We start from the raw sequence: 12,349 nt of genomic DNA, 5'->3' as shown, positions 1-12,349 counted from the left end.
TATATATAGCTTCCAAAGTCTCTCCTACGAACCTAGTCAGTTGGTAGAGGTTTGAGAAACAGTGCCTTGACCCTCCGGGTTGGGAATTGGAGCAGCCATGACAATTTGTTCTCTGGAATTTGGGCTACTAGAGCAGTCATCCCGACCACCGCTATTGTGAAGTCAGGCTTCTGAGGTAGCGGCTCTAGCTGAGGACCGTAATCGCTTGTAGTTCTGGGTTTACTGACAGTACCTTAGCCTGCATACAGAAATGAACTGCGGAAGCAAAAATATCACGCCACACCTGCCGTCGCGTAGTCATATCAGCCAGGTCGCCTGATTTGCTGCATAAAAGGTGGATAAGTGGAAACGTGCCACTTAGCGCGTTCCAACTTTATTATCATCTCTTAACTCTTATGTTCCACTTTCACGTGGCTTCCGGTAGTAGACACGTCATGCACTTGTGGGATTGATGCATTGTATGCCACTACTGATATCCGCGTTCGCCATTCAGGCCTTGTCCTATTTTGATTGCAGTTTTCAATGTGTGAACTCCTAAAAAGGTGATCTAACGAGCCTCCCTTGCGTTTACTGCGGAAATTTCATCAACTGATATTTGCCGCACCCCCAAGACCGAGTTCAGGATCCATGTATGCATTGTCGAGCTTACGGCACACATTTTCTAGATGCTGCGAACTTCGGACAACCGTGCAGCTGCTACAGCTGATATCCCCGATATAGCCCTGCTATTGCGCTGGCATAGCTCGCGACCTAAGGTTTCGTACGACTGAATATTTGTAGGCCGCCAACCCTCCTTTCCAAATTTCATTCTCGATGCAAACTGTCACTGGTAGAACTACTGAACGCTTCATATTTTCCGTCTCCGTCTATGCATGAACGAAATGTAGCTGTGGTTCACTGATTGACAGCGTCCATCGAGAGCCGATCACTTCCTTGTCCACCACGAAGGGCTGGTGTTTATCCATACTTGCAGGATATTCCAGTGCACAGGCGTCCCTCTATCTCTGAGCAGCTTTGGAGTCAAGTTGACCACATCGCCATCAGTTACCAATGGCGTGGTTAAATCCCTGAGTACCGGTATTTTTTGAAGATGGGTTTATTCGGTTTTCGCCCATGTTTAGGGGCAGTTTTTCTATCAAATTTTCCTGAGGAATCCCAGAAACGAGCTCCCTAATAAGCATTAACAATTATTGTGAACTGCAAGCCAGAGAACCATACCGAAACACACTATGCAGTGCATAACGAGCCTTATCATTGGAGGACATTGACCCTCCCTGGGATGAGATAATCGCTGCTGTACGTGAAAACGGTAACTTCGCTTGTGGTGTTTCGGGGTAGCACACGGAAGCCACTAGATTACAGAACAACCCTTATCATACCTTCGTGCGAGGCCCTCTACCCCCTCTGGGTCAGCGTACAATTTAGCTTAATGATGATTGAAAGGTGTGATGGAGCTGGAAAGTTCAGGAACTGTGAAAGACCAGAGCGGCTGGAAATGTGCGCAACCTGTCCTAATTAACCCGCAAAACAGGACCTAAGAAGCCCTCCGTAAGTGAATCAGTTGAAGATATTGGAAACCCGGTGTATGATAAAGACTATCGTATAGGTCTTTAGGCGGAATATATTCAACAGCAGTTTAGTTGATCCTCTGCCCCTGTATCCGTCAGAGAATGATAGGCTTCGCTGTGAATAGTAGTTCCCAAAAAGTGCTGCCGCGCCTTTGTGTCCTACGAAAAGGGCAGCTGGTGAATAGGAAGTGCTTTCTCGGGGTCTAGCTTGCTAACACCTCTGGATTCTTGATAACCCAGAAGAGAATGCAGCACTGTTGTATGATAAAAAGTGAAACCATATTTCTTCGCAGCGATCAGAAATGACTGAAGGTCACAGACGTGGTCACTCTCAGTTCGGAAAAAAAAACTGACATTTTGTATAGAAGCTAATATGTTACGAATGTTATCTGGCCCATTTCGTGTTGTAAACTAGCAATCTCGTTGGTAACACCGAATGGGGAGAGATAGCCCAAGTGGTTAGAGGGCGAATTTACTGACCGGAAGGTCCGTGGGTCGAACCCGACCTCTGCCTCTCGACTTCCCCTGTCTATGCTTGGGCAACCTGGCAGTATCACAGCCCTCGTGCAAGCCTCGGGTGGTATGGCAATTTGGCACCGAAAGGTTGCTACAGTTGGACGCTGAACGAATGGGATGCGGCAGGTTTTGAAGAGGTTACTCCAAACCTCGAGAATGTTGTACAGCTTCTCTTTTTCCCCGGTCGAAATTCGGTAAGAGGCACTGTTCTAGTCAAGAGTGTTATATAATTTACACTGCGATATACTGTCCACTCGTGTTAGAGCTCACCATACACTCCCACTCCCAAAAGTGTGAATAATCGTCCAGTTGTAAGACTCTTCCGGTGCCTAGCTGCCATGCTACCTGAAGGAAGCACGTGGGCTGCGATACTGCCAGGTTGCCCAAGCCTAGACAGGGGAAGTCAAGAGGCAGAGGTCGGGTTCGAACCACGGACCTTCCAGTCAGTGAATTCGCGCTCTAACCACTTGAGCTATCTCGCCCCAAAAGTGTGAATAAAGGGACCGGATTATGCTCACAAACTGCTGGGACACACCATGTTGAGCAAATATAGTTAACAATACCTACCGATTGACAGAATCGAACGCACCCTTGAAGTCTAGGAATACCAAGATTATGGGTCATCTGTACATATGGCGTTGCTCTAACACCTGATTGAGTGTGAAGATGTGGTCGACGCAGCCTCTACCCGGCGGACATCCTGCGTGATTCTCACGGGTCAATGATTCGCGTGCTGCCGTAAGACGTCGAAGAATCAGTGACGCCAGAAGCCTTATTACAAAGGGCGTCAAGATAAAACCTCTGTGATTACCAGGTTCACTGCAGGTGCGCTCCTTTCCCACAGGTAGACATGTATAGGCTACACAGGCACTAGATGAGAAATTCCACACCATCCGTTGAGATGGCAAGTGGAAGGCTGTCAGGGCTAGTAGTAGAGATCAACACTTGGACACTCCTAAGTTTGAGGGGCTTCCATGATCACAGTCCACCTTTCTGTTGGTCTACAGTCCGGTTTGGAGGTAGCAGCTGGCCAACTGAATTGTCGTTCCAAGTACTGTGCCCAGTAGTCCCAATGTTCTTTTTCGCTGGATATCAGAGAGCTATTCTGGTCCGTGATAGTTTCGCTGACAACAGACTTCCGAGGATCAGTCGAACGAATCCAGTTCAACAGTCTGCGGGTATCAGGAAGGTCAGATTCCTGAAATCAACTTCTGAACGCCCGGAACCTATTGCTCCACCAAAAGCTCAACTGGAAAGCCGGCAAGCATCCAGGCCAGTCAATCATTCCATCAATTCAGTGAAACCTGATGAGTGTTCGTGCACGCCACAGAAGCACGACCGAATGTGATCAGCGTTCAGGCTTTTCACAGAGGCACGATCGATGTTGATGGGTGATCACTAACGCCTATCAGACAGCCTGGATCAATGTCAGAAAGTCCCCTTTAAATAGCGTGGGGCCGTTGTAACTTTTGCACTCGCTCTCTCACTCTCACTCACTCGCTTGTTCGGAATACAGCTGTTGTGTTCCCTTCTGTGAGTCTTTTCTATCCGACACTAGGCACTGGAGCGGGTCAGCAGCAGATACCTCAGATTGACGAATCAGCAGACATAACAGCGGGCGCTCCCAGCATTTTCTATCTCTTCCATTTCTTCGACTTTCGGGTCCACCAAGCTTCGTGGTCTGCACGGACACTCAGTTGTACCTGGCGTTGGATGATCAGTCCGGTTGAGTTGTGGTTGTTTTCAGAGGGAATCTATGGCCGGACCTCGAACAAAGCCACGGTCCTATTAGAGATCTAATCTTTCGATAAGGTTGGCTGGTTTGTACCGCTAACGGAAGTTCAAGCTCTGAGTACCACAGTGGATATGTTTCCTCAATGGCCGTTAATATCCGACATAGGACGGTCCGGCAGACGTCCAAGGAGCCAATTCTGAAAGTTTTGCTTGATTTCTGTGTCTGTTAGCCCCTCACTGGCTAAGTGAGGTGTGTTCCTTTTGCGTAGACCTGAAAAGCACAATGGAAAGCAGCAGCGGATAAGTGCGTGGTCGGAGTCAGCACTGTTATTCCGGAAGAATCGGTAAGCAGTGATTGACCCTCACCACCGGTGACTGACGGTGATGTGGCCGATTTTGATTCGGGACTCGTCCGTTGGTGTACACCACATTGCCAAGCGATTTCCGCTGTTCCGGAAATTGGCAATGTGAAGTAACAGTTTGTGATCGACACACATCTGAATTAGACTATTTCCGTTGTCCGTGCGTCTCGTATTCAACCCAAGACGACCTCCAAATTAGGCCTTAGCAGCGCTTAGTCTTCCTCTCTGGGCGTTCATGTCACCACCAGCCACAACGATGTCTGAGCTTTTAGTCCGTTGTAAAAGAGCAACTAGAGCGTCATAGAAACTGTATTTGCCAGTTTCAAGTCTGCAATCTGCTGGGGCGTAAGCATACGCTATAACCAGGGCGCGATAACCTCACTTTCTCAAGACTGTCTCACATACGTTCCAAATGAATCGCACAGAGGTGACTATCACTGGGTACCCAATCCGATCGGTCACTCAACACGATAACCACCCCGGTATATTCTGCTGCAGCGGCCTTTACATCACCAGGGATGCACAGCCGGAACTTGGAAGAGAGTGAGGGGGCAGTCAGTTCAATCACAGTACTTGCGTCTTGTATCCTTGTTTATGACAGACAGCATACATGAATGCGGGGGTAATGCATTGTGCGAGCAACAGACACTTGTTGTCCTGCCGTTACTGTTAAAGGCAGCTGGGTAGGCCAGCCCTTGGGGTTTGGAACAGATTCCGAAGTGTTTAGGGTTGTCACTGAAGTCGGATTTGCAGCTGAGTGTGAGATGCACAATGATTCCGTCAGTCCTGCTTCTGGGACGTACGGAGAGAGTATTCAAACTTGTATGGGGCGGAGTAGAAGAGCAAAGACTTGAAAATGTAAGAAAGGAGACGTCAGCAGTAGCATGTTTTCGCTTACCTGACCAGCAAGTAAGCCTGGTGACACCACGCGGTCGTCGATGTGGCACAAGATTATTTTTGGTTTTATGTGTCATGATTATCGGTGGACTTGGATACTGCCAGGGCGCCGAGACCTAAATAGAACAATTTGGGTTCTCAACCAAAGCCTTGGGCTCAAAAGCCTTGCTGCAAGACAGTGGTGTTTAGCGGAAAAGTGAACTTCATTGACTTTTTTACGAAATAAATCACCGCGCGTGTTCTAATCCACAACCTGGAGAGCTAGAGGATTATGTTGGTCAGTCCTCTAACCATTGGCCAACCTGGTATGAGAGACACTGTGACTGTCGCGTGGACAGCACCCAATATAATTCAATGGGTCACGAAGGCACAAAAACTGTCACACCACAGTGAGGCCCAGTCTCTTAATGATGAGAAGCCGAGAAGCTGCAGTTAACTTACGACGCGCGTCTCAAAAATCTCTGGGGATATTCGATTCCGGCTAGTAGTTGAGCGCCATAACACTGAGCCACCGATGACTGGTTGACAGAGCGTTTAGCTACCAACCAGAGGGTCGCAGATTCACACCATCTTGAAGCTAGGTGAAGCACGCACTGCTGATGATTCGCAATAAGGATGTTTTTTCATCTGTTTATAATTCTGAAGATACTTCCCGGGTTATGGTGTCGATCCCAATCAGGTAGGCGGTGCGCAACTAGCCTCTCAGGTGGTTCTTATCCGTAAATTGTATATTTTCTGACTTTTGTTCCGATAATCGAGTGGGTAATCTTTCTTCCGTTTCTCCAAACGTCCTTCCTATCGGGCGTAGATCGAATAAAGTAAATGCAGGTCAATAACGATTCAGTCTTATGCATGTCTGACTCGAACATCAATCTTCTGATGTTGATAGCAATCGATAATTGTTCTGCTGTAACACTCTTGCTGCCGTGTTACCCGAAGGAAGCAAGAGGGATGGGGATACTTCCAGGTTGCCCAAGCCTAGACAAGAAGAACCGAAAAGCCGGAATTAGATTCGAACCACGAACCAGTAAATCCGCGCTCTAATCACAGCCATTTCACCCTTCTGGTCTTGCGTGCTACCGCGAGCGTTACAACATTGACGTTTCATTAGAGGATCCTGTCGTTGAATGGTGATGTAGAATAAACTTCTCGCGCTCCACACTGTCTCATTAGTTGTAAATGAAGCTGCGAGCCTTCATATAACATGATCTGTTTATTTTAATAAGCACTTTTGGTGCGCCCCTGTAAAATGGCACTATTTAATGTGTTTGGATATGAAGGTTCTGAATTTCAGTCTTTGTTCTGTCAAAATAGTTCCCCGAGACACAAAGCCCATGGGAGACCTTTTGGTTGTCTACTTAGCTGAACATCCAGGACATAGAAAACTCCGTTTTGTTCGTTTTGCCGTGTCTGGATAACAGCAATTTGTCTTCTCAACGCTTTGGGTTGTCACCTCGTCCGTTTTCACAGTAGCAATAGAATCGCCGAGATCTACACCCGTCAGACCTTGTATCGAACCGTAAAGAAGCAGTTGGTTGAAGCAAACAATTCAAATAACTGCGTCCACATTATGCCTGCAGCCTGTAGATAGAGGTCTCGTCAGTCAGATAGCTGTAACTTTGATTGTTTGAAAGAATCCATCATTTTCATTGGCCGCCATACCACGGAGGAACATTGATGGTTTACCGCCGTAGTGAAAAAAATCACTGGGTTGTCAGCCGAGGTTTGCCTCAATGCCAAAACTGAGGTAGAACAAATGCGACTGTCATTCGTAGGTTGGATGGATGAAATGATCCATACAGCATTGTTGGTTACGTATCACAATAGAAATAATACGAACAGTCACATGATAATGGTCGGACGATTGTGCGCAGTGAAAATGAACCGTAGATTTACGTGGATAGACGTGGATGTGCAAAAGTCTACTAAGAGTTTCCTCCTGTCTACTATCGAAAGCATTAACAGTAGTTGTAGTTCGTTCCGGTCTCCAAGTTCCTCCTGTTGCTGACAAAGCAGCAGCAGTGTTGCGTCCTTCCCTGAGACCCGTTTGCTTTGTTCATTAGTATGAGTGATGATTCTTGGGCTACCATCCCCAGAGTGGATTCCGGACTGACTTTTCCCTCTTTTGTTTATCCGGTACTGTGACATTAGTGGGAGATGGTGCCCCTACATTCATCATTATTATTGTCTTATCGATTATTTTCTTTCGAATATATTCTGAGCTTTCGTGACACTTTAATCTCCCCTTTCCTCTCAATCTATATAAACCCCTTCCATCCAGGTTGATTTCAAACCGGATGCCCATCATCCACCGAATGAAGATCTGCAAAATTTGATTACCATACTAATTCAGACAGTCACCGATCCGACGGAAAGGCGTGAACGTGTTCGGCAACGCGGATTCCTCTTTGCCGCTGATCACTGCTTTACTGTGACTGGACAGGGTACGGTAATGACGGGCACTGTACTAGCCGGATCAATACGTGTTGGAGAGGTGAGCTTCCGGTTGTTGTGCAGTTATTCCTGAAGTTGCTGTATCTAATTCTAAGGCTTTCTTTGCTTTGGGTGTAAAGGAGCAGCAGTGACCAAGACGTCGACAACAGGGGTCACACGTAAGATGAAACGTATTCGCTATTGATCCACGACCGTTAAGTCTCCAGTCCATGTGGGCTTTCACCTCACGGGATTTATGTTGGGCATTCTAGCTTCATGAGATGGCTCAGTGGTTAGAGCGCGAATTTACTAACCGGAAGGTCCGTGGTTCGAACTCGACCTCTGCCTATCAACCTTCCCTGCCTAGGCTTGGGCAACACGGCAGTATCCCATCCCTCGTGCTTCTTTCTGGTAGCATGGTAGTTAAGCACCGAGAGGGTGCTACAGCTGAACGATTCTGGCTTTAATCGTACCTGGTCATTTTGGATTTAAATGATCGTGATCCTGGGTATAGCAAAAGTACCGCGTCGCTGCTCAACTTGAGTACATAGGTAGGTTGGCGCTTTTTGAATACCTTACTGCAGTACTTCCACCCCAGGAACATCCATCAATTCATCGAGGAGAACACACCGCACACCAATATTGCCTGGGTTTCTTCTGATTGACATCGTTGTGTAATATCATAGTACGACTTCATGATAACTTCTGTTGTTTAGTGGTCCGTATTCGAGTTTAGCTAAACGAAAAATCACGAGTTCCAAATGACACAAGCGATTGGAACGGATGACCCCCACACCTACCCACTACTCGACTATGGTATTGTGTGAATCAGATATGCAGAACTATTTTATATTACGACGGAATGGAAACGTATATCTCAACACCTGGAAAGCGGTTGAAAAGCAACCGGATACAAATGTACCTATCTGGTACTGGAAGGTTGCGGTGCGGTTCGCACTGTGTCATCCTCCGAAAAAGAAACAACACGCTTCGCGAATCTGTTTCCTCGGATGGATATTACCATTTTGGCGAAATTCTCCAAGGTTGAATGAACGTGCTCGTGCCATCTCTTGTGGGCTTTGTGAATGTCTCATGTGGAAATTGCCCGAGAGTGACATTCAGCATTCAGGTTTAAGTGTTTTGGCGACGTCCGAGAGAACATAATCATTCTCCACTTGACGCCGGTGGCCGAACAATCGGGTTCTTGCCTCATATGAACTTATTCGAACTGGTTTCCGTCCCTTGTCCTTAGAATCTGTGCACATGTTTGAAAGCCAAACTCGCAGGAAGAATACACATATTACCCGTGTTTTGTGTACGCACAAGACAAGTCATTATCTGCTTTGTTGAGCATATATTCTCTACTTTTTGTCCCCTTCATTCAGACGATTGAGTTACCTCGCCAGCGACTCCAGCGAAAAATCAAATCCATTCAAATGTTCCGCCAGCCTGTCAACTCGATTGGACCGGTGAGTTTCGCTTAGTCCCGATTTTACATGTAAAAAGTTATCGTACACGTTCTTCGCGCATACCAGCAGACCGTGACACACTTCTGTAGTGACGGGCAATGTGTTTTTCCCCACCTCTGCACCGGGTGCTTGTCGCATTAAATTGATTGTTTGCTTGTTTTAATGTAATGATGGTACCGAGTACCACTGATCGTTACATTTCGAATATTCTCGAACACGTCTTCACATCCGCTCAAACACCAGGGGTCTTCAGGATCTTTGAATGACCCTGATTTAGTAACAGTGGTGTTCTTCCCGTGTGTAGCTGTAGTACAAGCTCTGCGGAGCAACGCTGACTTGGAGTCGCGTTCAGTTCTTCAAACGTGATTGGTGTACGATCCACTTTGACTTGAGTTATCAAGTGACTTGGTTACCGGTGAAAGCAGGAAGGCCTTCGCTACGGAGTTATTTACAGTTACAGACTATTGGACAGCAAAACTCTCGACACACTTCTGTAGTGACGGGCAATGTGTTTTTCCCCACCTCTGCACCGGGTGCTTGTCGCATTAAATTGATTGTTTGCTTGTTTTAATGTAATGATGGTACCGAGTACCACTGATCGTTACATTTCGAATATTCTCGAACACGTCTTCACATCCGCTCAAACACCAGGGGTCTTCAGGATCTTTGAATGACCCTGATTTAGTAACAGTGGTGTTCTTCCCGTGTGTAGCTGTAGTACAAGCTCTGCGGAGCAACGCTGACTTGGAGTCGCGTTCAGTTCTTCAAACGTGATTGGTGTACGATCCACTTTGACTTGAGTTATCAAGTGACTTGGTTACCGGTGAAAGCAGGAAGGCCTTCGCTACGGAGTTATTTACAGTTACAGACTATTGGACAGGGAAGCAAAACTCTCATATGCATCTTGTTTACAAAAACTGAATATCCATTTTCTCTTTAAACGCGTCTTTCTGAACTTTCTTGGATATTCATTGACTGTTGCTCAAATCCAAGCAAATGCGACTCCACAAGTTCCGTAATAGATCTCACTTTTCAAGAGACGCGAAGCGAATCTACGAGGAAACACACTACTCGCATGCCCTCATCAGTAGTATCACCGTTACACCGGTAGTGTGGGAAAGAGAGGAGCTTCTTCCATCAGACCACTACATCGTCTGTAGACACTTCCATCTACGACGCTTTTCTACAGAGACTGATTCATGCTGTTCTCGCTCACAAACCTAAAGCATTTGGCATCCCCTCCGTCATCATTACTTGCTGCGATTTTCTGATCGAATCTCAGTTGTTCAGTAACCATAACAGGTCTCCTGGGTTACAAAGGCGTTCGCACTGCGGCATATCACCCGACCGATAATGGACTAGTCCAGTGAACATTGGCCGACTCGTTCCACTATGAGGCCGGATGGCTCAGTGGTTAGAGTGCGAATTTACTGACCGGAAGGTTCGTGCTTCGAACCCGACCTCTGCATCTCGACCTCTCCTGTCTAGGCTAGGGCAACCTGGCAGTATAACAGCCCTCATGCCTCCTTCGGGTGGCATGGCAGCTAAGCACCTAAAAAGTGTTACAGATGAACAATTATTACTATTATCATATTGTTTCACTATGATCGGGGTATTTCCTCTTATTTTCACGTCGCTGATTCACTACGCCATCCATACACTTCCTCCCTCCGTATCAACAAATATGCAAGCAGCTCAGTGACGTGGATTCAAGCTACATTTAACTGTTGTTTACTCACACAACGGTCCATTCTGTCGTTCGGATCTTGCGAAACGAGGGAGCGCGTTCATACAAAGAAGTCACGAATGTGCTTCATCCAGAGAACACCAATTCGCTCAGTTGGTGAAACACAACACTTGCTTTCAATACATCCTGCATAGTTTTCGTCGATGCACATCTTGACAACACCTATATGTATATCTCTTCGTTAACGGATAATCGGCGTTCTGTCAGCGTGCCAACACCACTGTCGTTATCATCACTGTATTACCTACACGATAACGAAGGGTCTTTTGTTCACTGTAAGTAATCCTAGTACCCACACATTCAAATATGTTTACAGGACACCAGAACCAACGCTCCACGGCGCATCAGCGTGGGTAAATACAATCTACTCCCAGAATCATCTTTCATTAATTGCCATCCACATTGCCAAGCGAACCGAATTTATGGACTTCCGAAAGATCTGTTCATGCACTGTCGTAGAAGAGCTGCCGAACGGTAATCAGTTTCAACCACACCTGAGGAGTCTGTAAAACTTAGTGGATTCGTACTGTGTATTGGTGGTGTGCGGCACACCACACAATCTCCACCTCTCCGAGGTACACAGAGCTACCAGACCAAACGTTGTTTGCCGAACTTAACAAATATGCGCTGTATTGAAGCGTGACCACTAAAAGGCACTAATTACAGGTCCAGTGATACACCTGACCTACTCACTCCCCTCCCCACAATTCTCGATACCACCCACCATGTTTGCACCACGACTCAGAGATTGATCTCGGGAGTGATGTCGCTGACTTTCACAACCGTCCTAGTCTTCTGAGAACTGAACGGTGATCAGTGTCAGCAGTCCTACTCGTAGCGGTGGAGATTGTCACGGTCTAGAGAAGCTCAGAAACATTCAGTTCATGACTTTGCATATAATGACATGCCCATCTGTTTTTATTCCATGTAACTTAGAGAGGCTCTCAGTCCGACGGTATGTCACGTGACCAAAACCGGTTTATCCTCGGTTGAAATTTACATTCCCTCTTTCGAGATGTACGTCTGCTATATGGCGATCAACTTGATAGAAACCGGGAGTCTACATTTTTCTAGGTGGTACTATGGTGCTCACCCTCCCAGCTTTAGACAGTTCATCGTTGTCCGTTCGAGGCCCCTCTCTTATGGGAAACCTCCGAACAAAGGGCGTTTCCCCCAAAAGGATCACATCTGCTTCAATTTTTCGGAATGAGTACCTTTCACTCAGGCTGTAGCAGGACAGACAATATAATCGTTCAGCTGTAGCACCCTTTCGGTGCCTAGCTGCTATGCCACACGAAGGAGGCACGAGGGCTGGGATACTACCAGGTCGGCCAAGCCTAAACAGGGGAAGTTGAGTAGCAGAGGTCGGGTTCGAACCACGGACCTTCCGGTCAGCAAATTCGCGCTCTAACCACTTGAGCCATCTCGCCCCACATACAATATCTAGGCCCTATTTGATTAAAGTGAACTATGCTAACTGCGATTCTCGGCTTTTCTGCGCGGATTTTTATCCTTCAAAATGTCAACTTAATTTTGTAGAGCTCATGCTTTCCCAAAACGAGCAATTCTCACTTAGAACTATGTAGCATACAAGAAAGCACCGGGAAAACCAGTGTCTATATG

General features: G+C 46.8%; 2 protein-coding genes across 2 annotated transcripts in view; one reads left to right on the top strand and one right to left on the bottom strand.

The window, feature by feature from the left end:
• T265_05980 (hypothetical protein) overlaps positions 1-9,117 on the bottom strand; it is a gene marked incomplete at both ends in the record, with an annotated part of 21,857 nt that extends 12,740 nt beyond the window's left edge. Inside the window, one exon of the mRNA XM_009171132.1 lies at positions 8,909-9,117. Coding sequence (XP_009169396.1) covers positions 8,909-9,117 — 209 coding nt within the window. The remainder of the gene's footprint in view (positions 1-8,908) is intronic.
• Positions 1-12,349, top strand: part of T265_13921 (hypothetical protein) — a gene marked incomplete at both ends in the record, with an annotated part of 32,792 nt that overhangs the window by 13,051 nt on the left and 7,392 nt on the right. The window contains 2 exon segments of the mRNA XM_009171162.1: positions 7,359-7,571; positions 8,896-8,979. Of these exon segments, the coding sequence (XP_009169426.1) occupies positions 7,359-7,571; positions 8,896-8,979 (297 nt within the window).

The sequence above is a fragment of the Opisthorchis viverrini genome (assembly GCF_000715545.1).
Source record: "Opisthorchis viverrini unplaced genomic scaffold opera_v5_119, whole genome shotgun sequence".
In the NCBI taxonomy this organism is placed as follows: domain Eukaryota; kingdom Metazoa; phylum Platyhelminthes; class Trematoda; order Opisthorchiida; family Opisthorchiidae; genus Opisthorchis; species Opisthorchis viverrini.
This window is presented reverse-complemented; position numbering and strand designations above follow the sequence as displayed.